This window comes from Raphanus sativus, chromosome 3 (genome assembly GCF_000801105.2).
Source record: "Raphanus sativus cultivar WK10039 chromosome 3, ASM80110v3, whole genome shotgun sequence".
NCBI classification, from domain to species: domain Eukaryota; kingdom Viridiplantae; phylum Streptophyta; class Magnoliopsida; order Brassicales; family Brassicaceae; genus Raphanus; species Raphanus sativus.
Genome location: NC_079513.1, coordinates 9,274,607 through 9,276,434, shown reverse-complemented (window position 1 = coordinate 9,276,434; position 1,828 = coordinate 9,274,607). Strand labels below are relative to the sequence as shown.

The 1,828-nt window shown below is 39.7% G+C and overlaps 1 protein-coding gene across 1 annotated transcript in view; it reads right to left on the bottom strand.

Annotated features, from left to right (window-relative positions):
* Positions 1-1,026: 1,026 nt before the first annotated feature.
* The window catches only part of LOC130509953 (uncharacterized), a 2,308-nt gene continuing 1,506 nt past the window's right edge, over positions 1,027-1,828 (bottom strand). Inside the window, exon 4 of the mRNA XM_057006283.1 lies at positions 1,027-1,774. Coding sequence (XP_056862263.1) covers positions 1,094-1,774 — 681 coding nt within the window. The 3' untranslated portion in view covers positions 1,027-1,093. The remainder of the gene's footprint in view (positions 1,775-1,828) is intronic.

Below are 1,828 nucleotides of genomic sequence, written 5' to 3'. Positions count from 1 at the left end.
GAGCCATCTGGGCTGCTGGTGGCGGAGCTGGAGCCATGTGAGGTGCGGGAGGAGGACTCCAAACTCTCTGAGATGTCTGAGAGTCCGGAACGGCATCAGAAGATGCTCGGCCGCCGGAAGAAGAAGACGTCCCGGTACCGTCGCCAAACATCTCATGATAAGTCGGTGGTGGTTTTTTCCTAGGAGCCATGATCTACATTATTTTAAAAAAAAAAAAATTAAAAATCACAACACTATTAATTAATTATTTTTTTAAAAATTCTCTATACTAACCACCTAAACTAATTCCCTAAACTAATTCTCTAAACTAATTCCCTATACTAACCACCTAAACTAATTAAAAAAAAAACTAACTAGAGAGAGAGGAGTTACCTTAGAGAGAGAGAGAGATTTGTGAGGAATGAACGAGGAAGCCTCGTTCAGGCGTTGCATATATAAAGAAAACATGTTCCTCGTAAATTCGTCGTAAATTTACGAGGAATATACCAGGCCCGCGTTTTTGGATTTACGACGAAAGTACCAGGCCCGCGTTTTTGGGCTTACGAGGAATATACCAGGCCCGTCTTTCTGTTTACGACGAATTTACTAGGACACGTGCTTTCAGTAATTACGACGAATGTACCAGGCCCGCGTTTTTTGGTTTACGAGGAATATACCAGGCCCGTGTTTCAGTTTACGACGAATTTACGAGGACACGTGCTTTCAGGAATTACGACGAATGTACCAGGCCCGCTTTTTTTGTTTACGACGTGTTTACAACGAATCTTTGAAACCACAAATCAAATCCCTAAACCCCGATTCATGGTTTACAACGAAGTTACGACGAACCTAAACTTTACGAGGAAATTACCAGGCCCGCGTTTTTTTTTACAACGAAATTACAACGAAATATGTGAAACCCCGAAAATCAAAATCCCTAAACCCCAAACTTACATATCTATACTTTCATATCTTCTACACATTCAACCTCTTTTTCCAACTGAAACCATAAACTCCAATTTTTTTTTAAATGCATATTATATAAAATAGAATTTGATACACATATGAAAATAAGATCTTCTAATAAAAATCAACATTTGTTACATATTTTACATCATGAAGAATCGTTTGAGTTCTCATCAACATCACTACAATGATCATCATCGCTTCTATCGAACTCATCTTCACGTGCTTCATCCGTCACATCTTCGGGAAGATCTTCATATTGACGGTTATCCGGGTCGATCAAAAGAATTTCATCAGTTTGTTGATCAGGTACCTCAACTTCATTGATTGCATCTTCTTCTTGCAAAGGTGGTTCTTCTCCAGCAACAATCCGTCCACGAGGTGTTATTTTGATAGCAGTTAACCAATTTATCCCAGAACTTCGAAGGCGAGGGTATGGAAGGAAGCTAACTTGTTCGGCTTGGGAAGCTAAGATGAAAGGCTCGAATTTGTTATATCTTCTCCCAGAATGGATATCCACAACACCAAATTTGTTAAACCGAACACCACGGTTCTCCACCGGGTCGAACCACTCGCATTTGAAGAGGACACATTTTAGCTTCAACAACCCTGGAAATTCCACTTCAATAATCTCTTGCAAGATCCCGTAAAAGTCTGTTTCACCTTTCACACATATCCCGTAGTTGCTTGTTGCCCGACGTCTCCCATACTCATATGTATGAAAAGTGAAACCTCGTGTGAAGTACATAGATGATGTGGTGACCTTTGCTACTGGACCTTGGATCAAATCATGAAACCATACAGGATAATATGGATCGTCATAATCAACCTACAAATTAATACATCACTGTTAGAATTTTACCTTAATAATAATAGTACCAAA